The sequence below is a fragment of the Notolepis coatsorum genome (assembly GCF_963971535.1).
Source record: "Notolepis coatsorum genome assembly, chromosome: 17".
Taxonomy (NCBI): Eukaryota; Metazoa; Chordata; class Actinopteri; order Aulopiformes; family Paralepididae; genus Notolepis; species Notolepis coatsorum.
In genome coordinates, this window is record NC_140181.1 from 71428130 (window position 1) to 71450517 (window position 22388).

A 22388-nucleotide genomic window follows, 5' to 3' on the forward strand; every position below is an offset into this window, starting at 1 on the left:
TCAGGAGCTGTAGAGAGCATCCTGACCGGAAACATCACTGCCTGGTATGGAAACAGCACGGCACAGGACAAGAAGGCCCTACAGAAAGTGGTGCGCTCAGCCGAGCGTGCCACGGGTATTGCACTACCCCCCCTGCAGGTTCTATACAACAAGAGGTGCAAATCCAGAGCCTGCAGGATAATGAAAGACCCTCACCACCCCAATAACAGCCTGTTTCAGCTGCTGAGGTCAGGCAGACGCCTGCAAATCCCAGCTACTAGGACAGAGCGGCTTAGGCTCAGCTTCTTCCCCCAGGCCATCAGAGCCATGAACAATGTACATTGAGTGCTCAGAACATTGAACTGTCCACACACAAGCACACATGAACACACACACGACACGCACACTGTGCACGCTCACACACGAGCAGCCACTTAACACTTTAACATGAGCGGGCACACACTCATGTCGCACACACGCACACTTATGGCCAAAGGAAAGGACACTTTAAATTAGAATAACAGGAACAGTGTATTGCACTACCAAAGCTAACTAGCATGTCACACATGCGCTGTAAATAACTATGTACAGATACCGAGATGTCACTCCATGTTACCTGCTATCTGTTACTGCACAATGTTGTTTCTTCTTTTGATTCTATTATATGTACCACTGTATTGCACATCGTTGCGGGCAAGACCACCCGCATTTCATTGTATACCTGTATGCCGTGACAATTAAAACTCTTGACTTGACTTGACTTGACTTGAGGCTGTTATTGGGGTGGTGGGGGTCTTTCATTATTCTGCAGGCTCTGGATTTGCACCTCTTGTTGTATAGAACCTGCAGGGGAGGTAGTGCAATACCCGTGGTACGCTCGGCTGAGCGCACCACTCTCTGTAGGGCCTTCTTGTCCTGTGCCGTGCTGTTTCCATACCAGGCAGTGATGTTTCCGGTCAAGATGCTCTCTACAGCTCCTGAGTAGAAGGACTGGAGTATCTTCCCCGATACTCTGAACTTCCTTAACTGTCTCAGGTGGTAGAGGCGCTGCTTTGCCTTCTTTACTACTGTGTCTATGTGTGTTGACCATGTCAGATCCTCTGAGATGTGGACCCCCAGGTACTTAAAGCTGCTCACCCTGTCCACGGTAGCCCCGTTAATCCTCAGTGGTGTGTGTGTCTCCTGCTGTCCTCTCCTATAATCCACGATCAGCTCCTTGGTTTTACCAATGTTCAGGAGCAGGCTGTTGTCCTGACACCAGCGTTCCAGTACCTCAACCTCCTCCCGGTAGGCCTTCTCGTCGTTGTCCGAGATCAGCTCCACCACCACCGTGTCATCTGCGAACTTCACTATGGAGTTGGAGCTGAACTTGGCCACACAGTCGTGTGTGTAGAGTGAGTACAGCAGGGGGCTCAGAACACAGCCCTGGGGGGACCCGATGCTCAGGGTGATGGTGTTGGAGGTCTGACCCCCCACCCTGACCGCCTGGGGTCTTTCGCTCAGAAAGTCCAGTACCCAGGCGCTCAGGGCGGAGCTCAGACCTAGCTCGATCAGCTTGTCCACCAGTCTGGTGGGGACTATGGTGTTGAACGCTGAGCTGTAGTCAATGAACAACAGTCTCACATAGCCCCCCTTCTGACGGTCAAGGTGCGAGAGGGTGCTGTGCAGTACCTGGGAGACCGCGTCGTCGGTGGACCTGTTTGTCCTGTATGCAAATTGCATAGGGTCCATATCACTGGGGAGGGAGGCACAAATGTGGTCCTTGACCAGCCTCTCGAAACATTTCATGACCACAGAGGTGAGTGCCACCGGTCTGTAGTCATTTGGACATGTTGGGGAGGGTTTCTTCGGCACAGGGATGATGGTAGACATCTTGAAGCAGGCAGGGACCACTGACTCCGCCAGTGATTGATTAAATATGGCGGTGAACACAGGGGCCAGCTGGTTGGCACAGGTCTTGAGTATGCGTCCTGTTATGCCATCTGGGCCAGCAGCCTTCCTGGTGTTCACCTGCATAAATGCTCTTCTCACACTGTGTTCCGACAACGAGAGAGCGTCCCCCCCCCCCCCGCGGTTGCCCCCCCCCCTCCACAACAGCCGGCGCGCCAGTGACGTCACTAGCCGGAGAGCCAGCAGCGCCACTGTCTACACCAAACCGAGCGTAGAAGATGTTGAGCTTGTCCGCGAGGGAGGCGTCGTCGCTCCCCATTGAGGGGGCGCTGACTTTATAGTCAGTTATTGTCTTCAGTCCCTGCCATAATCCTCTTGTGTCGTTTTGTGCCATTTGTGTCTCCAGTTTATCAGCATATGTCCTCTTAGCAAGTTTGACAGCCTTACGTAGAGTATAGACTGAAGCCTTATACTCCTCCATGTTTCCTGACTCTCTACCCAGGTTGTAGGCGGTGGTACGAGAGTTCAGAGCTGCTCTAATAGTGCTATCCACCCACGGTTTCTGGTTTGGGAAAATCCGCACCGTTTTCCTGGGGACAATACCATCGGCTATTGTTGTAATGTAGCACACCACTGTGTCTGCGAGCTCGCTGATGTCACTGGCGCTTCCTTTGAATACATCCCAATCCGTGTCTGCAAGCACGTCCTGGAGCGTGGCCTCTGATTCGTCGGTCCACTTCTTTGTCTCACGTGACACGACGGCGTCACGCGATCTCTGTTGATATGCCGGAAATAGCAAAATGGAGTCGTGGTCGCTCGAGCTTGTGGACCCCGTTAATGGCGGAGCGGCTACTGCCTTGTATCCGGCTCTGAACGGGGAATAACAGTGGTCGAGTGTGTTTTTCCCTCTGGTGGAGCATAGGGTCCATATCACTGGGGAGGGAGGCACAAATGTGGTCCTTGACCAGCCTCTCGAAACATTTCATGACCACAGAGGTGAGTGCCACCGGTCCGTAGTCATTTGGACATGTTGGGGAGGGTTTCTTCGGTACAGGGATGATGTATGTCTCCATAGCTATAATATGGAATATACGATGGGTCTACAAACATCGTTAAAACTGTCTGAAATGCTGCCACCAGATATTAAAGATGGGAAAACAGCGTGGCAGTCAATGAGTTAATGGACAGAATCTCCGCTGGCAGCGTTCACACGTGGCTCTGCACGCGCTCCAGTCCTCCCACCTTATTTATTTAGTTGAGGACGCGAGTCGCCTTCAAACTAGAGGGTACAGATGACAGCAGGACGACCACCGCCTCTAATTAAAAACTGCCTGATGATGGAAGCAATGCGAAGCTCTGACGGAACTAAAACGAGCTGCTTACATTACATTTCCAGTCTAGTTTCAAGGTTACACCCTCTCTCTCTCTCTCTCTCTCTCTCTCTCTCTCTCTCTCTCTCTCTCTCACACACACACGCACACACACAATATTTCACCAAAAGTGCATCTCTTTGCTAACCACACTAGCCTCTCTCTTCTCTTCTCTTCTCTATCTCGCGGCCGACAGGAAAAGTAGTTAACATATCTCTGTATTGCAGCAGGGTTTCCCCCTGAGGAAGCCTAGGTCTCATCTCCAGTAGAGCATATCACAGGACTTCTGATCCCTGTGAGAGAGATGTGGCCGCTCTGTTTTTCTTTGAGACTCACTTGTTCTTGACTTTGCTTTCTTCTTGACTTTTCCCAGATCAGTCATCTTTGGTGTTACCATCAAAAGGTATGTTTCTTTTTATGTGTGTGTGTGTGTGTGTGTGTGTGTGTGTGTGCGCGTGTGTGGGTGGGTGGGTCGGTGGCTGGGTTTGGTGTGGGTGTGCACACACCTGTGTGTGTGTGTGTGTGTGTGTGCGTGTGCGCACGTGTGTGGGTCGGTGGCTGGGTTTGGTGTGGGTGTGCACACACCTGTGTGTGTGTGTGTGTGTATGGATTCTCATAAAGATGTTTGTCTATAAATACCTCTAGAACTTTATGGTTCCTATAATAACTCTGTGGTTCTTATAATAACTATGGTTCCTATAATAACTCTGTGGTTCCTATAATAACTCTATGGTTCCTATAATAACTATGGTTCCTATAATAACTCTGTGGTTCCTATAATAACTATATGATTAATTTAATAATTCTGTGGTTCCTATAATAACTATAAGGTTAATACTCGTGTGCATGTTACTCTCTCCAGGCCCCGGGGACGATGGGAAGCTGGTGTGCACGTGTGAGAACAAGAAGAACACCTGTGTGAACGGCACCTGCAGAGGGGACCACTGTTTCTACATCAAGGTGTTCAGCCGAGAGGAGAGCGGCTGCTTCTCCAGGGAGCACTACAAGGAGCAGTGCTACACCTCCTTCCCCGGCCTCTTCGTCTCCTGCTGCAACAGCCACGACCACTGTAACGCCCACACCACAGCCCCTCCACAGGTCCCAGGTCAGTAGCCAGGGGGCAGGAAGCACCACTGTAACACCCACACCACAGCCCCTCCACAGGTCCCAGGTCAGTAGCCAGGGGGCAGGAAACACCACTGTAACGCCCACACCACAGCCCCTCCACAGGTCCCAGGTCAGTAGCCAGGGGGCAGGAAGCACCACTGTAACGCCCACACCACAGCCCCTCCACAGGTCCCAGGTCAGTAGCCAGGGGGCAGGAAGCACCACTGTAACACCCACACCACAGCCCCTCCACAGGTCCCAGGTCAGTAGCCAGGGGGCAGGAAGCACCACTGTAACACCCACACCACAGCCCCTCCACAGGTCCCAGGTCAGTAGCCAGGGGGCAGGAAGCACCACTGTAACACCCACACCACAGCCCCTCCACAGGTCCCAGGTCAGTAGCCAGGGGGCAGGAAACACCACTGTAACGCCCACACCACAGCCCCTCCACAGGTCCCAGGTCAGTAGCCAGGGGGCAGGAAGCACCACTGTAACGCCCACACCACAGCCCCTCCACAGGTCCCAGGTCAGTAGCCAGGGGGCAGGAAGCACCACTGTAACACCCACACCACAGCCCCTCCACAGGTCCCAGGTCAGTAGCCAGGGGGCAGGAAGCACCACTGTAACACCCACACCACAGCCCCTCCACAGGTCCCAGGTCAGTAGCCAGGGGGCAGGAAGCACCACTGTAACGCCCACACCACAGCCCCTCCACAGGTCCCAGGTCAGTAGCCAGGGGGCAGGAAGCACCACTGTAACGCCCACACCACAGCCCCTCCACAGGTCCCAGGTCAGTAGCGAGGGGGCAGGAAACACCACTGTAACGCCCACACCACAGCCCCTCCACAGGTCCCAGGTCAGTAGCCAGGGGGCAGGAAGCACCACTGTAACGCCCACACCACAGCCCCTCCACAGGTCCCAGGTCAGTAGCGAGGGGGCAGGAAGCACCTCTCACAGCCTGGCCTCAGAGCGGGCAGTAACCCCCCTATGCACATTGCATTCTCCAGATCTCAGTTACATCGACGCTGAGAAGATGGCTTCTGTTTATTCAATGCACAGGGGCTGCAGCTCAATGTCTGTTGGTGTTTTTAGACCCATGGTCACATGTCTTTACTCCCGTTTGAAAACGTTATGAGGTGCCAGGCTTCCCAGTCTCTGTATCCTCCTACAGTAATTATATGGTTTGTTGTCAGAGTCATTCATGGACAGATCATGATAATCAAGGATAGAACATAAGAATTTGGGGGGAACCAACAGAGCCATGAAACCTGGCTGCTATCTCCATACCATTACCATTAGGCCCGATTCAAATTCTGGCTAGTCAGGACAATTTTGGACTGGCCTGCTCCAAAGAAAAAGCTACAGGCCAGCAGGCTAAAATGTCAATACTTGATGATAACATTGAATCACCACTAGACCCCTGGCCCTTCTATCCTCTTTGTTTTACTGTGTCCTACAAGTTTTTATTGCTTTCATTGCTTTATTATGTTTTTAATCTTATATCTTGCACCATATTGTTTTGTTTTTGTTGCTTTCATTGCTTTGCTATGTTTTTTTTAATCTTATACCTTGCATCACACTATTTTGTTTTTATCAACTTGCTTGTGAAGCACTTTGGTGTCAGCTGCCACTGCCTGGAAATGTGCTATATAAATAAAACTGACTTGACTTGACTTTGATAATGACAGCGTGTACGTAAAGCATGTCATACTCTGGCATTTATATGTCCTCCTGGTTCATTGAAAAGTGTAATACGCACCCAGAGTTTCTGGTTCAATGGTCTTGCTCTGAACCGGAACTTTGGGATGAAATGGGAGATTGGATGACATCACTCCACAAGGCAGTCATGCCTTATGCACATGGTCCACTACTCAGAGAACTCTCTTATTCAAGGCTTCACTATGGAAACTCAGCGGCTGGCGCCCCCTAGTGGCTAACTGTTGTAAATGTCAGCTGAATGGAGCTACAAGTATGTCAATGGCATTAAAATGCCGCTTGATTGTCTCCTTTTAAAACCAAGAAGCAGAATAAGACCAAGAAGCAGATTAAGACCAAGAAGCAGAAAAAAAACAAGAAGCAGATTAAGACCAAGAGACAGAATACAACCATACACAAACATATGACAATTTTCACACGATATCTCAAAACAAAAATACCTTAAATGCGTGTGTGTGTGTGTGTGTGTGTGTGTCTGTGTCTGTGTGTGTCTGTGTGTGTCTGTGTGTGTGTGTGTGTGTGTGTCTGTGTTCCTGCATGCATGCGTCTGGGTCTCCAGTGGTGGACCCTCCTGGGGACCCTCTGATCCTGCTGGTAGGGGTGCCTCTGCTGCTGCTGTCCGTGGTGGCGGTGGGGCTGTGTGTCCTGGCGCTGTGGCTGCACTCCCGACGGACACACTCCAGACTGGGCCACGCTGAGGACCATGACGTCACTATGCTCAAGGTGCCCAGCGGGGAGGACCCCACCTACGGGGTAAGAGTGAGGTCATTAGAGGGTGTTTTTGTGAAAGGGGAATGGGATTTCTTTGACTGTTCTCATTTGTAACGCCTCTTTCTCTCTCTTTCTTTCTCTTTCTTTCTCTCTCTTTCTCTTTCTCTCTTTCTCTCTCTCTCTCTCTCTCTCTCTCTCTCTCTCTCTCTCTCTCTCTCTCTCTCTCTCTCTCTCTCTCTCTCTCTCTCTCTCTCTCTCTAGGACATCTTTGATGAGTTCTGTACGTCAGGCAGTGGGACAGGCCTGCCCTATCTGGTCCAGAGGACTATGGCCAGACAGATCTCACTGGTGGAATGTGTCGGTCAGTCATTTATTAGTGCATTTTCACCACCATCCTTCTCTGTCTCTGTATCAACCATAATCAAACACGTCCTGCATGGCTGCATGAGGTACAGAAAACCATCTCTGTCATCTTTAAAGGCCCAATCCGTCATCCAAACTTAAATAAATGTATATACCCCATCACCAAATGTTTTTATAAAAAACATTCTCATTCTCTAGTCTAGTTGATTGACTGAGCTCCTGATACAGCTGATACTTGACAGCAGTGAAATATGAGTTTGTATTCCAAAAAAATACCATGTCTTCCAAATAGAAAATACTGAAGATTGTATTAGATAATACCCCATATGTACATGTACCCCTTGTGTGAGACGGTTGTGCTCCTCTGCCCCCCCCCCCCCCTCCCAGGTAAGGGGCGTTACGGGGAGGTGTGGAGAGGCACGTGGATGGGGGAGAGCGTGGCGGTGAAGATCTTCTCGTCCCGGGATGAGCAGTCGTGGTTCAGAGAAACAGAGATCTACAACACGGTGCAGCTCAGGCACAACAACATCCTGGGTGCGTAGTTAGTATGTCAAGTCAAGTCATTTATTTATTTATAAAGCACATTTAAAAACTCAAGAGCCAACCAAAGTGCTGTACAGTCAAAAGCATAACAAGATTCATAATACAAAAAGGCACAGCAGGACAAGACAGTAACAGTACAATCAGACAATAAGACAATAATAAGACAGTAAGCCAACACACAGATACAAAGTACAATATAACACATAGGACAATAGAACACAAGCACAGATACAAGGGGGAAGGGGCAGAATCAATTGCATGGGAGTGTGAGTTAGGGTGTGGAAAAATCAGGGTTTATTGAAGGCTAGGGAGTAAAAGTGTGTTTTAGTCGGGACAAATGTCTCCAGCGAGGGGGCAGTTCTGATCTCCAGAGGTAGCTGGTTCCACAGCTTGGGGGCCACGGCCTTGAAAGAGCGACCGTATCGGCACGTTTTCACCTGACAGCAGCGCTATAACTTTGATCTACATTCATTACACATTCTACATTCACTGCACACAACATCCACATGCACACACTCACTTCAAACATTCACCTTAAACACTTTTTAAACATTACACCATATTTTATCTATGTATTCCTACAAATTCGCACTACCTCTTCTAGCTCATGTTTGCATTTAGTTTTTTTGCATATTGTATATTTTGTATAGTGTTTGGTCTTTACTCTTTAACTTTTTTACTGTATGAAGCACAATCTCAGGAGGGTCATACAGAACCAAGCATTTCACTATAATGTACATTTGTATATTAGTTTTGTAGTTTAGTTTTGTATTTTGTATAGTGTTTTGTCTTTATTCTTTTACTTTTTACTGTATGAAGTCAAAAGTAAAAGTTAAAAAAAAAAGTATCCTCCCAGGAGGGTCATACAGAACCAATAATTTCACTATATTGTACATGTACCTTTTACATTTACATTTAGTCACTTAGCTGATACTTTTATCCAAAGCGACTTACAAGTTGTGTACAACAGGTCAGCGGGAAGGGTAAAACTCTTTCAGCTGAGTAACAATGTTCATCAAACAGTGTTGAAACTTGGGTGCTGCAGTGTTGACTGCATAGTAGTGACATATTGGCATAGTTGGTGGTAATATAGGCAAGGAAGATTATTTAGTGGAAAAGTGCATGATAGTAAAAGACTGTATGAAGGTTCCCCCCCCTCCCCCCGTTTTTTTCCCTCCTTCATTTCAGATATTGGAATAATATTATATGTGACAAATAAAACAAAACTTGAAACATGAAACTCTCTGAAAGCTCTCAGCGAGGACGACTGACTCGTGACATGAACGCCTCCCCTCCCCCATCTCTCCCCAAGGCTTCATCGCCTCGGACATGACCTCCAAGAACTCCAGCACCCAGCTGTGGCTCGTCACCCACTTCCACGAGCTGGGCTCCCTGTACGACTTCCTGCAGTACAGCACCATGGACCCCGAGGGCTGCCTGAGGATGTGTGTGTCCGTAGCCTGCGGCCTGGTCCACCTGCACACCGAGATCCTCAGCACCCAGGGCAAGCCGGCCATCGCCCACCGGGATCTGAAGAGCCGCAACATCCTGGTGAAGCGGAACGGACAGTGCTGCATAGCTGACCTGGGTGAGAGGAGGAGGCGGACGGGAGGAGAGAGGGAGGAAGAAGAGCTCTGTGGTTAGATTAAGGCTCCTTTGGCCTCATTACAGTCCAATCCCTGTGGATGGTTGAGATGAATCTGTAGAGACGTAATAGCCTGCCGATGTTTAATTTAAAGTCGTTAGTTTAATTACCACGGCAGACAATAACATTCAAGCCAGAAGTAGGTTATGTAATACAAAGGTCTCTCTGTCGGTCATGGCTAGAAGGTATACATACGCGTTTCGTAGATTTTTCACCTTGAAATTGTTTAGAAACTCTTACCTTAACCCTAACCTTAAAGGGACACTTTGCCATTAAAAACTATGCTGATTTGTTTTATACATCCAAAAACTCACTTGAACTTCTTGAACTTGCACTAATTCATTTAGTTTGACATTTATTGAGAGTAAATCATTTAGAATATGGCCACCAGGGATGTCATCTGGGACATTTAATCATTGTATTGTGTAAATTACAGCTCTGTGAAATAGAGACATAGAGGAAAAATAGCAATACCTTGTCTTATAGGGACTGCTACCTGATCATTTCATTGAGCTGTAATTAACACAAGGATTCAATGGCCCAGATGACTGGTGGCCATATTCAAACTCATTCACTCTCAAAAAACTGTCAATCTAAATCAATATGTGCAAAATAAATCAGCATTGATTTTCTTTAGTGAAGTGCCCCTTTAACCTCACAGGAGACATCACACCCCACACCTGAACCTAAAACAGAGCTGAAAAGGTGCGGCTGGGTAGTGCAGTGGACTAAGCACTCGCCTACCACCGCAGAGACTCTGGGATCGAATCCAGCTGCTCGTCAGTCGTTCCTACGAACACAATTTGCAGTATTCGCAGATGGGAAGCCGGTGGGGTAGCTATGTGTCCTGGTCGTTGTAAACTGCGACTCCTACTGGTCGGTCTGGCACCTGTTCAGCAAGGAGGGGATCTGGCGATCTGGGGGAAATAGCTTTAACCTCCGCACGCGTTACGTTCCCCAGTGAAACTCCTTGCTGTCAGGTGAAAAGAAGTGGCTGGCGACTCCACGTTTACATGTATCGGAGGAGGCATGTGGTCGTTTTACACCCTCCCCAGGCCGACAGTGTGGCAATGCGCGCAACGACCAGGAAGATAATTGGCATAACGACTAAATTGGGATGGGTGAAAAATACAGAAAGAAAATAGAGCTAAAAAGATGTATTTGTGGGATTGTCTATTTTCAAAGTTCTAATGCATTTAATTTCTCGTGCCCTATGTGTCTCCGGCCTCATCCCCACTCGTCCGACAGGTTTGGCGGTGGTCCACTCCCAGACCAGCGACTACCTGGACGTGGGCAACAACCCGCGAGTGGGCACCAAGCGCTACATGGCCCCCGAGGTGCTGGAGGAGACCATCCGCATGGACATCTTCGAGTCCTACAAGCAGACGGACATCTGGGCCCTGGGCCTGGTCTTCTGGGAGATCACTCGCAGGACCATCGTCAACGGTAACCGGACAGAGCAGCCAATGAGAATGAATGTTCATGGAGACGGAACTCAAGCGAAAGGCTATAGCTCTCGAGCCGATCTGGTGTGTTAGCGTTAGCCATGCGTTAGCACGCAATCTGGTGTGTTAGCGTTAGCCATGCGTTAGCACACAATCTGGTGTGTTAGTGTTAGCCATGCGTTAGCACGCAATCTGGTGTGTTAGCGTTAGCCATGCGCTAGCACACGATCTGGTGTGTTAGCGTTAGCCATGCTAGAACGTGATCTGGTGTGTTAGCGTTAGCCATGCTAGCACGCGATCTGGTGTGTTAGCGTTAGCCATGCTAGCACGCGATCTGGTGTGTTAGCGTTAGCCATGCTAGCACGTGATCTGGTGTGTTAGCGTTAGCCATGCTAGCACGCAATCTGGTGTGTTAGCGTTAGCCATGCTAGCACGCAATCTGGTGTGTTAGCGTTAGCCATGCTAGCACGCAATCTGGTGTGTTAGCGTTAGCCATGCTAGCATGCGATCTGGTGTGTTAGCGTTAGCCATGCTAGCACGTGATCTTGTGTGTTAGCGTTAGCCATGCTAGCATGCGATCTGGTGTGTTAGCGTTAGCCATGGGTTAACGCAGATCCTCGTAGACTCTGTATCGGTGATGTGGGATTAATGAGAGTCAAAGCCACACGGCTCTGTTTCACTGACGTCTCAATGATGTGGTTGCTTTTCAACTCTGTGTAAAAAACGGTAACATTTGTAGTTACAAATGCGAGTCTATGGGAATTATACCAGATATGATGCTGAGTTAATTCAGGCAATTTTGGCATTCTTCTTTAGTCATTCAGAATTAAGATATTTGACCCCGGGATCTCTCTGTAGCAAGACAAAATTTCGTATCAAATTTGGTATGAATATCACCATACATGAATGTGTACTGTACACTCATTCACATGGACATAGTACCCGTCCACTCAAGCATAGTATTATGGTGAAGAATGTTTGGCTCCACTGTACGGCCTTGGTCCATGTTGAACCACGTGTGTAGGAGGGAGCAGCTTGGCCCCACGTCTCTCAGCGCTACAGTGTTTTCCTAGCTGCATGTCTGTGTCTGTCTCGACTATCCTCTCTCGTGATTAGTGCTCCAGTAATTATAAACAGTCTTATCTGGTGTCAGCACCCGCCCTCACACAGTCCAGATGCCTGTTGCCGTCCAGATGCAGATGCAAGTACACACTCACACACACACATACGTGTACTCACTATAGGGTACAGAATCCGGTACTTTTCATTTTCTATTATAATTTTTTTGTTCTCACTTTTTCTGTCTATTTTTTTGCTCTCATCCCAATTTAGTCGTTATGCCAATTCCCTTCCTGGTTGTTGCGCGCATTGCCCCACTGTCGGCCTAGGGAGGGTGTAGAACTATCACATGCCTCCTCCGATACATGTGGAGTCAGTCAGCCGCTTCTTTTCACCTGACAGCGAGGAGTTCACGCTATTTCCCCCCGATCCCCTCCCTGCTGAACAGGCGCCCCGACCGACCAGTAGGAAGTCAAGTCAAGAGTTTTATTTGTCACGGCATACAAGCATACAGTGAAATGCGGGTGGTCATGCCCGCAGCGATTGTGCAATAATACAAGTAATAAAATAAGAATAAGACATAGAATGAGACATAACAGGTATAATGTACATAACGTTTACAAAAGCATGGTAAAGACATGCTAAGGTCATGCGATAGTGCAATAAAGTGATAGCTACAGATGAGGCACTGGGTCTTATGTACACTACTATACAATACTATACAATATACAGTTATACTATATATCCTTATGTAGGCCTGCCGCGATAAGCAATAAATCGATTAATTGCTGCGATAATTAAAATGAATGCAATGATTTTGACGGGCGCGATTAATTGCTATTTGCGCGTTTGTTTTAATGAGGCGGAACCAGTGCCCCTTGCAGTCTCTCTCCGTGTGGGTTGGCCGCTGCCGTTACTACAGAGCACAGCACGGGAGCTCCGTGGGGCAGTAGCAACGCCACATATAGCTTAATACATTTCTCAATAGTGTTGCTCCTTTTAACCAAGTAGCGTTATTTGTAGTGTAACGTTAGAATAACACAGAATAACGTTAATACAATTACATGCATCATTGTTTACAATGAACGGGTGGGGCTAGTCAAAGCACTGGAGACGGGGACAAGTTAAACATGAATTAATTTATTATAACGGGTCGTTTTCGAGTCGTGCTGCAGTGCCTACGCACCACAGCTATTCTATTATATACTGCTTTGACGCTTCGTCCTCATCGTTGATTGCCTGTAGTAGCTGCATCTAACGTTAGTAGCTAACGTTAAAACTAAAAAACACAACCGGACGAGACAAGTTGTCGGCTAGGATAATCACAACAATACTTCCGGTCCGGTCGGTGGGCTTCAAAATAAAAGTCTTAAACCGGAAAAGACGGAGCGGTGGGCTTCAAAATAAAAGTTTTGGGAAATAAATTTCTCAAAAAAATTCTCTAACCGGTCGCAATAACATCGCTTATCGCGATATTTTCGGGGGCAATTAATCGCCCAGCAAAATGTGTTATCGTGGCAGGCCTATCCTTATGCTATCTTGCTATATCCATCTATTTACTATACAAGAACCACTCCTGTTCTTTTTTTATTTTTATTTTCTTTAGTGACCTTTTCATTGTGTAAAGTGACCGTTGAGTGTGTGCGTGTGCAGCATGTGTGTGTTCGTGCTAAAGTGTCTGTTAGTGTGTGAGCGTATACAGTATGTTGTGTGTGTGCTCATGTGTGCTTGTGTGTGGAGAGTTCAGTGTTCAAGACTCTGATGGCCTGGGGGAAGAAGCTGAGCCGAAGTCTCTCTGTCCTAGTTGCTGGTGTGCGCAGGCGTTTGCCTGACCACAGCAGCTTGAACAGGCTGTTGTTGGGGTGGTGAGGGTCTTTCATTATTCTGCAGGCTCTGGATTTGCACCTCTTGTTATATAAGACCTGCAGGGGTGGTAGTGCAATACCTGTAGTGCACTCATCTGAGCGCACCACTCTCTGTAGGGCCTTCTTGTCCTGTGCCTTGCTGTTTCCATACCAGGCAGTGATGTTTCCAGTCAAAATGGTCTCTACAGCTCCGGAGTAGAAGGACTGGAGTATCTTCCCCGATACTCTGAACTTCCTTAACTGTCTCAGGTGGTAGAGGCGCTGCTTCGCCTTTTTTACGACTGAGTCTATGTGTGTTGTCCATGTCAGGTCCTCTGAGATGTGGACCCCCAGGTACTTAAAGCTGCTCACCCTGTCCACGGTTTATCCACAGTGGTGTGTGTCCCCTGCTGTGTTCTCCTAAAATCCACAATCAGCTCCTTGTAGGGCTGGGCGATATGGCCTCTCTCTTGAAAACTAGAAACGGCAAGGAAATCGTTCAAATAACCTTTGACACAAAAAAATTATCAAGCCAAGATGAATTTCCCTATTGGGATTGAAGTGCAAACCTAACTTTCACCAATCTTCACTTACATTTTTTTTATATATATATATATAAAAGGTTACACTTGATCAAACAAAGATGAATGTCCCTATTGGGATTAATAGTGCAATAACTTGCTTTTCACCAAACTTCACTTAACCTCTTGATCATCAAACAAGAATGAATTTCCCTATTGGGATTAATAAAGTGCAAATCTAACTTTCACCAAACATCACTTTTTGTCAAATAAAAGGTGACTCTTGAAAAAAAAAATATGATTTTTATTTTTATTTTTTTTATTGATTTAAATTTTTCAAAATCGTTCTAAATCATTCATTCGAATTAATTGATCAAATCGATTAATCGCCCAGCCCTAGCTCCTTGGTTTTACCAATGTTCAGGAGCAGGCTGTTGTCCTGACACCAGCGTGCCAGTACATCAACCTCCTCCCGGTAGGCCGTCTCGTCGTTGTCAGAGATCAGCCCCACCACCACTGTGTCGTCCGCAAACTTCACTATGGAGTTGGAGCTGAACCTGGCCACATAGTCATGTGTGTAGAGTGAATACAGCAGGGGGCTCAGAACACAGCCCTGGGGGGACCCGATACTCAGGGTGATGGTGTTGGAGGTCTGACCCCCCACCCTGACCGCCTGAGGCCTTTCACTCAGAAAGTCCAGTATCCAGGGCGGCGCTCAGAGCGGAGCTCAGACCCAGCTCGATCAGCTTGTCCACCAGTCTGGTGGGGACTATGGTGTTGAACGTTGAGCTATAGTCAATGAACAACAGTCTCACATAGCCCCCCTTCTGGCTGTCTAGGTGAGAGAGGGTGTTGTGTAGTACCTGAGAGAATGCATCGTCAGTGGACCTATTTGACCTGTATGCAAATTGCAAAGGGTCCATATCACTGGGGAGGGAGGCACAAATGTAATCCTTAACCAGCCTCTCAAAACCTTTCATGACCACAGAGGTGAGTGCCACCGGTCTGTAGTCATTAAGACCTGCTGGGGAGGATTTTTTTGGTACCGGGATTATAGTGGACACCTTGAAGCAGGCAGGGACCACGGACTTAGACTGTAGCTTTATACTCATCCATATTTCCTGACGCTCTGCCTAGGTTATAAGCAGTGGTGCGAGCATTCAGGGCCACTCGGATAGTATTGTCAACCCACGGTTTCTGGTTCGGGAAGATCCAAACCATTTTCGTGGGTACAATGCTATCGGCTAGTGTTGTTATGAAACTGTCAACAACATCAGCAAACTCACTGACGTCACTGGAGCTCGCCTGAAGCATCCCCCAGTCGACGTCATCGAGAGTGCGTCCTGTAGCGTGGCCTCTGATTGGTCGGACCACTTCTTCTAGGAACCGCAGTTTACAACGACCAGGACACATACCCCGCCGGCTTCCCACCCGCTAACACTGCCAATTGTGTTAGTAGGGAGTGGGACGACTGACCAATGGATTCGATTCCAGAGTCTCTGCGGTGGTAGGCGAGTGCATTCTCCACTGCGCTACCCAGCCGCCCGCTCGAATCCGGTACTTTTAAGGGTACCGACCGAATCACGTCGGTACTACCGAGTACCGATTCACGTGAGATCCGCCGGTGCTACATTTCGGTACTGTAAAGATATATATATATATATTTTTTATATTTCTTTTTAAGTCCGATGCCGTCAACGTTTAGTTTACCGCGAAACGAAACCTATGAAGTGTGCCGCACGTTCATGTCAACGTTCACACGCACAATACACGCTTACCTAGGATTTGACTTGATTCAACAACAAAGCAGTCGGGGCAATGGCAAGCCGAAAACGGTTGCAAGTGTTGTTACACTTTAGAAAGCTAAATGCAGACAACGCTCGCTGCAATATTATATATTATATATATATATTACCAAATTGTTCTAAATAAATAATGATAATAAATCATTTGAAGTTTGGAATCTTTTTTTTATAACTGAGGTAGATATATTACATTTTTAGAGACTAAAGTACAGAAAAAAGGTACCGTTGGGTACCGGTATCGATTCAAATGTGTATGGTACCCAACCCTAGTACTCACACACTCACACACATACGTGTACTCACACTCACACACATACAGTACGTGTACTCGCATACACACATACGTGTACTCACACCCACACACACACACACACATACTCACACACACACACACACACACATGTGTACTCACACACACACATACGTGTACTCACACACACACACACATACATACGTGTACTCACACTCACACACACACATACGTGTACTTACACTCACACACATACACATACGTGTACTCACACTCACACACACACACATACGTGTACTCACACACACACACATACGTGTAATCACACACACACACATACGTGTACACACATACACACACACACACATACGTGTACTCACACACACATACGTGTACTCACACACACATACATGTACTCACACACACACACACATACGTGTACTCACACACACACACATACATGTACTCACACTCACACACATACGTGTATTCAAGTTCAAGTTCAAGTTCAAGTTCTCAAGTTCTTTAATAGTTGTCATACAGAAGTACAGAATACTTTCATACAAAATGCTTCTTACTGTTACGCTCCAGAGACTGTGCTAGACAAGATAGTATCAAATAACATAATAACATAATATAGCATGAATTTAGAAGAAGAAAATGAGGTCACAGTGTTCGGTATAGACATATGTACAATGTTCTGAGTTACCATATAATATACAATACACAATACTATGCAGTGTACTAATGTACAGTACTATCTAGTGCAAAGCAGAAATGGGATGAGGTACAATTTTAGGTACAATTTACACACACACATACGTGTACTCACACACATACGTGTACTCACACACACACATACGTGTACTCACACACATACGTGTACTCACACACACATACGTGTACTCACACACAGCTTGGCCCCCGCAGAACAATCAATCAATCACATTACGTCCCCAGGGCGCCACTTTCTCTGCTCTTGTTTTCAGTCACTGAGTTCCAAGTGTGCTATTTTCAGTCCTGTATGAAGTGGAAAGAACGCTTTCTGCATATATATGAGGAGGAGGGCATGAACAGGTCAACGCTTATCTAATCCTCAGGTAGACGGTATAGACTCTGTCTCTGTTCTTTAACTCTTTGTGTTATCTTATATTGGCGTTTCTTCTCCATCAAACTGAGTTTCTCAGTCCAGGTATCGTTAACACGGTGTGTTCTCTCTGTTCTCTTTAGACCCTCTGGGCTTCGTTTGTTTCACACCCGCCATTTGATAAATCAAACCCCTGGCTCTGGAACCACCATATTCCATTTCAAACCTTTATTTAAATTCGAAAGGCAACTGAGGTTTCCCTCTTTTACAGTCACGTCGAGTGCATATACTGAAATAAGCAAAAACAACAAAAAAACAAAAGGCATATAAAATCACACAGCATATAAAATCATAACAATAAGACAACAAGGTGAGACAAAAGTAAGGATAACAAATCAATTAAAACATGTACAACTTGATTTACAGTGGTTGGAGATCAAGGTTTTAAATTCTGCAACAGAGGGGAGAATCTCAAGCTTTAAGGACTGTTGGAGTTCATTCCATGAGCTAGAGGGGCATCATAGCAAAATGCAGATTTACCCTGTTCTGAGCAAACTCGAGGGACCTTAAGAACCAGCCAGTCACTAGAACGGGTTCCATAGGTTCCAAAATTCCATTCAAATTCTGATGTAGTGCAGGGTATCTCAAACTTTTTTATACCACAACCCCATTTTATTTAGGATTTTTTTTGGCGACCCCACACTTAATGTATAGTGGAATTTCAATGTGGAAATAAGGAATATCAAAATAAAAGCACACGTTGTTGAACTTGATCATTCATATTTATTAGAAAATTTAATTATAGCACTATGTTATCAATGAAATTAATGAATATTATCAACAAAAGCAACGGAATTGTTTCTGTATACACATTCATAAAACTAGGCATATTTAGCCAAAATATGTTGCCAGGACATAAAAAAGGCGGAGATCCGCTTCTATTCTGAGGTGAGATCTGTATTTATTTTTTATTAACACATTCCCGGCCACTGGGGGCCGTCTAATCTCACTCTATAAGGCCAGCATTTCAAAACAGACTTGCATTGTGTGTGAGGCTGTTTGTATTGCTATCTGTCCATTCTCATTGTCAATTGAGACCATAAACCGTCCCTTCAAAATGGCTTAAAGAAAAAAATAATTCATCAATACGTTCTCATTTTATAGCGTCTTGAATATAAGCGTTATATGGGATTTGGTCTAGTATATTTCCTGGAAGGCGATATACAGGGCGCTAAGCTAATAACATTAAATCGAACAGCATTTCGGCACTACAGAAGCTAGAGCTAAAACTCAAAATGCATATTGTCTGTATTCATGGTCCACCATGAATGCATGAAAGGGGGGGGGCGGGGGATGTCGTTTCTGATTATTGATTACCAATAACGGCGTTAGCCTCAGTAGCCACATTCGCTGGTCGCCTGGTTGGCTATGATAACAAGGCCTGATCAGCATGTAATTTACCTGAAAGAAATCTTACCGTGGGCCGGTTGGATCCCCAAAAGGATTTCCCAGTTATCGATCGCCATCTGGTAGATCGATATGTCCATTGGCTGATGATATATTTCTTTACTGCATAGTGAATTCGGCGTCGCAAAAGGTATTCCAAGCTACAGGCTACACGTATAGATTCCAGCTAACAGTAAACTCCATTCAAAGTCAAAAAAAAGAAAGCACCGTTCTGCCACAGGGAACACTGCATTATCGAGACAGCGCCCCTACGAGGATCTGGCCGGTAATGCACTTTTCAGAATTCCAAGAGTGGGGTAAATCTGCAGTGCCGCTCGGTGACATTGAGTAGGTTATTAAAATGGAATAAAAGCCAAAACAACCTTGCCACGTTGGCCCTCTACCGTTGGATCCAAAACACGGACATGTCCGTGGTTGGCCGGGAACCAGTTAATGTCAGTGCCGAAAATCCAGCCTCACAGAGGTATGTTGATGCAAAGGGGACAAGCTTTCTCAGCGCAGCATTACACAACACTGGGTACTCGTTCCAGACTGATATCCAGAACTTTGCGAGGGCCTGTCCAGTGAACTTGACTGATCATTGAGCGCCTCCTGCTCAGACAGTGGCCTGCTGCGTCATGCGTAATGAACGGATCTTTGATCCAGTTGTCCAAATTGTCCACACTCTCTCCGAAATTGTTCAATGAGCCCTTCTAGTGGCTACAGATGATGGGCTTCAAATAATTTTTTGCAACATTCTGTTCCTCCAAAAAGCCATCAAGCTGAGTAAATACCCGAAAATCTCCGCTGATTATCCTGGAGTGCCACTAACGGAGTTTCTTAATCCAGCTCTCCATTTTAGCTGCGAGTCCAAACAGGTCTGTTTTTTTTCTGTCGGTTTTTGTCTGCAAGGAAAATCCCTGCTTCTTCTCTGAGTTCAAAAAGGCGATTTAATACTCTGCCTCGAGATAGCCACCTCACTTCAGTGTGGTATAGCAGCTGGTTATGCGCAGAGTCCATTTCATCGTGGCCAACCGGCACCGCTTCTGACAACTAACCTATCCATTGCGAGTCCAGGTTACACACAAAAGACCAGTTGTGGCCTCCGCAATTATAAATGTGCAGGATGTAGTGAGATGTGTATTGGAATATTGCGTCGGCCTCCGTTGATGAAGGGCCGAGACATGGCAAATACACACAGCTGCCAGGTGGAAAACTATCTGAGTTGGGCTCGTCGGTTTTTCTCTTGATTCTTTTGTTATTTTGTTTGCCAATGTGTTGGCTCGCGACCCGTAGTTTGAGAACCGCTGATGTAGTTTAAGGAGGTAGCTTACCAATAAGGGTCTTAAAAATGAACAAATACCAGTGTTTGATGCACCTCTCCATCAGAGAGGGCCAACCAAGCTTCTCATAAAGGACACAATGAGTGCTGAGTGTTGTATCTATCATTAGTGATGAATCTGAGGGCAGAAGGATATATACTTCCTGTGGTGGAAAAATATAATAAGAGCAGATAAGTGAGCGGCAGTAAACAATTTCTGAGTCCAAAGTTGAATAAAAATTATCATAGATTTATTCCCTGAATGGCCACACAAGGAAATGCTCAGTTCACAATCAGAAACGTTGTAACACAAATGTCTGACCGAGAAGTGAGAACGAACTCTGGTCAGACATACAATTAAATACATGAAATGACGTAGAAGAAGGAAAAGGACAAAATGGCTGGTTAGAATAATCAATAATACAACTATGTTATGGCTATATCCTGGAAGGAAAACTGCTTTGTTTAACAGTTCCCATAACCTTGGGTTATGGCTCTGAAGAGACACACATCATGTGACCTATAGTCTGGGCCTCTATGATAGAATACTTATTGTAACACAGGTGTATAATGACATGATCATATTTCTTTTTTTTAAACTTAAATTTTTATTAACATTTATAGACAAACAACACTTATACAATACCTACAATGACATCAATAACATAACAGTACATTAACATGGGCCCCTTGAATTCGGCTGCGTTCAGCCTCCCAGACCCCCATGAGAGGGACCTCCCGCCATCCACCCCTAGAAATCGGGCTCCCCCACATCCCAAGCACTCAGCGACACGGGTCCCTTGAATTTAATTGGGCCAGGCCCAGTGGAGGGGCGAGGGGTGGTACTCCCCCCCACCGATCCAAGCCCACTACCTCCCATGTCACCAAGCAGCCCACCCCCCGCACAACGAACCCACAACCCACGAGACCCCACTCTCCCGGGCCAAACCGTGGAAACGATGCCCCCCCCCCGACATCCCCCCCCCCCCCCCTGAGTTAAGCCCGTAGAACTCCCCCATATCCCAGGCCGATGCGTGCGGAGCCGGGCCCCCAGCGACACGGGTCCCTTGAATTAATTGGGCCAGGCCCAGCAGAGGAGAGGGACAGATTCTGCCCCCCACCGAGCCAAGCCCGCTACCTCCCATGCCACCGAGAGCCCCACCCCATGCCCACCAACCCCGCAACATACAGGACCCCACTGGGCAAAGCTCAGCCGCTCTGACCCCCACAAGATAAATCCCTCCCTCCCGCCCTCCCCGAGAAACAGAGCACCCCCATATCCTGGTCCACCATGCACAGAGCCGAGCACCCAGAGCCCGCCCCCGCCCCGACCGCCAGCCCCCCGGCCCACGAGAACCCCAGGCCCGCAGAAGGCCTAAGCACCACGCCTCAATGGTCCCCCGACCCCCCGCGACCCCAAGCCTGGTGCCCCCCCGGCCCGGTGACCATACCACTCGGGCCACGGCGTCCGAGGGCCCGAGGAAACCCCACCCCCCCATACCGATCCCACAACACGCAAGGACCCCCCTCCCCCGGGTCGAACCGCCGGAACGATGGCCACTCCCCCCGGCATTCCCCCCCACCGAACTCAGCCTGCCCGCCTCTGTACCTCCCATGTTACCGATATCACTATATACATTTATGAAAAAATAGCACTGACAACACAATAAGAAAAAATTATAAAATAAGCCATATGCGTCACGGTGACCAATCGCGGCCACTCTTATTGTCTGGGACCAAATACGGCCACGCCCCACTCCCAGCAAAAAGTGGGAATCTCTAGAATGGGTTTGGGGCGTCGCTGTATACGGAAGTAGCTCTCAAGGTGACGATTAGACAACACTTTTTTGTTGTCAGTAGATGGCAGCATTGGTTTAAAATTAAAGGCTGAAAATGTTGAGAACTACAACACTGCATTTCCCAAGAGCGTTAGCACAGGTCGCAGGTCACTGGGATGTGTCTATATTCTCCGACGTGATCTGAACAGCGTTAAACGATACTGCGACCTCGGTATAGCGACCGAGAATGGTCAACTAATTATCTTAACAAAAGTGCGCTGGTAGCGTTACATATGTTGTCTAAAGGGGGACATATGGTACAATTTAAGATTCTAATGATAATCGGCATATAAAGGACAAGATAAAGCATCGTTAATTTCTAAGAAACCTCAATGAAAACGGCGCAGGGTGCTATTGTTATGAAAATGTGATAGAATCCTATAAACATTTGGACGCATTTGGCCTACGTTACGTTAGCACTCTTTCCCCCGTTGGCGGTTTGGAGGGG

At 47.1% G+C, this 22388-nt stretch overlaps 1 protein-coding gene across 3 annotated transcripts in view; it reads left to right on the forward strand.

Moving 5' to 3' along the window:
- acvrl1 (activin A receptor like type 1) overlaps positions 1-22388 on the forward strand; it is a 51782-nt gene that overhangs the window by 13726 nt on the left and 15668 nt on the right. For all 3 annotated transcript variants that reach the window (XM_084334085.1, XM_084334086.1, XM_084334087.1), the window contains exons 3-9: positions 3613-3642; positions 4102-4344; positions 6622-6815; positions 7035-7134; positions 7524-7670; positions 8992-9267; positions 10573-10770. In XM_084334085.1, coding sequence (XP_084190211.1) covers positions 3613-3642; positions 4102-4344; positions 6622-6815; positions 7035-7134; positions 7524-7670; positions 8992-9267; positions 10573-10770 — 1188 coding nt within the window. The remainder of the gene's footprint in view (positions 1-3612; positions 3643-4101; positions 4345-6621; positions 6816-7034; positions 7135-7523; positions 7671-8991; positions 9268-10572; positions 10771-22388) is intronic.